The 1,812-nt window shown below is 49.4% G+C and overlaps 1 protein-coding gene across 1 annotated transcript; it reads right to left on the reverse strand.

The window, feature by feature from the left end:
- Positions 1 to 1,385: 1,385 nt before the first annotated feature.
- On the reverse strand, positions 1,386 to 1,806 carry H257_18515 (hypothetical protein; the record flags this gene model as incomplete). The annotated part of the gene is made up of 2 exons (XM_009847596.1): positions 1,386 to 1,617; positions 1,751 to 1,806. The coding sequence occupies 2 exons, from the start codon at positions 1,804 to 1,806 to the stop codon at positions 1,386 to 1,388; spliced, it is 288 nt and encodes a 95-aa protein (XP_009845898.1).
- Positions 1,807 to 1,812: the final 6 nt, after the last annotated feature.

Here is a 1,812-nt window from a genome sequence, read left to right on the forward strand (position 1 = left end):
CCATGGTTGAAGCTGCATGTAATCCCTGATTCCGTCCACGCCTAGAACTCAGTCCACCCGACGGTGACAACCATATTCGAACAACTTCCCTCGCGCACTGTACCCAAAACACATATTTATACAGTACGAGGAAAATTAGTTAGTTCATTAACGCACACCTGAACTCGAAAGAACTTCTGCCACGAAAGAGTGTTGTTGCCGTCCTTGACGTTGACAGTCAACGCACACCCGAAATTTAAAAAGCTGCAGGCACGAAAGAGTGTTTATGCCGCGATTGACCACCCTGAGGCAGTGTTTTTGGCTCTTCGACGTGCTTTCCGAGTGTGCACGTACCCCACACAGCTCGTCCAACTTGCCAGTGCATCAAACGTCGACCAGTGCTTGAAAGTCAACGAATTCGTGGACCTTGACAGCCAACGCACACCCGAACTCGAAAGAACTTCTGGCACGAAAGCGTGATTTTGCCGTCCTTGACGTTGACAGCCAACGCACACCCGAAATCGAAAAAGCTGCAGGCACGAAATAGTGTTTATGCCGCGTTTGACCTCCTTGAGGCAGTGTTTTTGGCTCTTCGACATGATTTCCGAGTGTGCACGTACCCCACACAGCTCGTCCAACATGCCAGTGCATCAAACGTCGCCCAGTGCTCGAAAGTGAACGGATTCGTGGACCTTGACAGCCAAGCAGCATTCACCACGATCGAAAATGATTTTTCATTTACGACGAGCTGTGTGGGGTGCGTGCACACTCGGAAAGCACGTCGAAAAGCCAAAAACACTGCCTCACGGGGGTCAAACGCGGCATAAACACTCTTTCGTGCCAGCAGCTTTTTCGATTTCGGGTGTGCGTTGGCTGTCAACGTCAAGGACGGCAAAAACACTCTTTCGTGCCAGAAGTTCTTTCGAGTTCGGGTGTGCGTTGGCTGTCAAGGTTACATTAGAGTATCTCCACCGCACCTCTTAATTTGGTCGCTTTATAATCCACGATGTGTGTTTTGCGTGTGATTTTGTAGGTATAACCCACTTGTATGTACAACTGTGTAAAACTGCCTTTATAACCGGACCTCCAATTGATGTGTAACTTCGGGGAGATGAGGGAAAAACTGGATTTGTTATATGCTCCATGAATGATGAGTGTTTTGTCTCCCGCTTCTTCTCGGCTTTCGGCCACGGGACTTTCGTCAAGGTAGCAAATATAACACACTGACATTAGTGAGGTTAAACACGCCGCGAGGCGCCTACTGACTACCATTCACTAAAGTACTCAGTACCTCCACTAAGGTATCGGAACCTTTGACACGGCACACACACAGAGTGTGTGTGTTTGCAATGGGTCAAACTAACGCGCGACCCAATTGCTCTGCACGCTGCAGAACACTTCCCCTCCTACGGAAAGTCCAGTGTCTTGATGAGGGCGGCCACGGCAGGGTCTTCCTTGTTCACCGCCGCCCACTTGCGAAATACGACTGGAATGTCGTCCAGCAAATTCGCCGCAGGCTCCCAGGACGATTCCTCATCGTCGAGTCCAAGCCACTTCACCAAAGCTTGGTGTCGGCCATCCACGCAGCGCGCTTCGTCGTTCAGGTGCTCCACATTAAAACGATTTGGGTGAGTCTTGCTGCCGCAAAAAATGTCAGAAAACACCAGTTTTTAAGAAACCACCGTGATACAAAATTCAGAGAATTCAATATTTCGTCAAATTTTGCGTTTTTCGTCAAATTTTGTGTTTATGAAATCCGCCATCGCCAAACGCGATCTGCGCCTCGAGGTCTTCGGTCACCTCTCTACCACCTTCGTGGTACATCATCAATCG

The sequence above is a fragment of the Aphanomyces astaci genome (genome assembly GCF_000520075.1).
Source record: "Aphanomyces astaci strain APO3 unplaced genomic scaffold supercont1.172, whole genome shotgun sequence".
Classification (NCBI taxonomy): Eukaryota; Oomycota; class Saprolegniomycetes; order Saprolegniales; family Verrucalvaceae; genus Aphanomyces; species Aphanomyces astaci.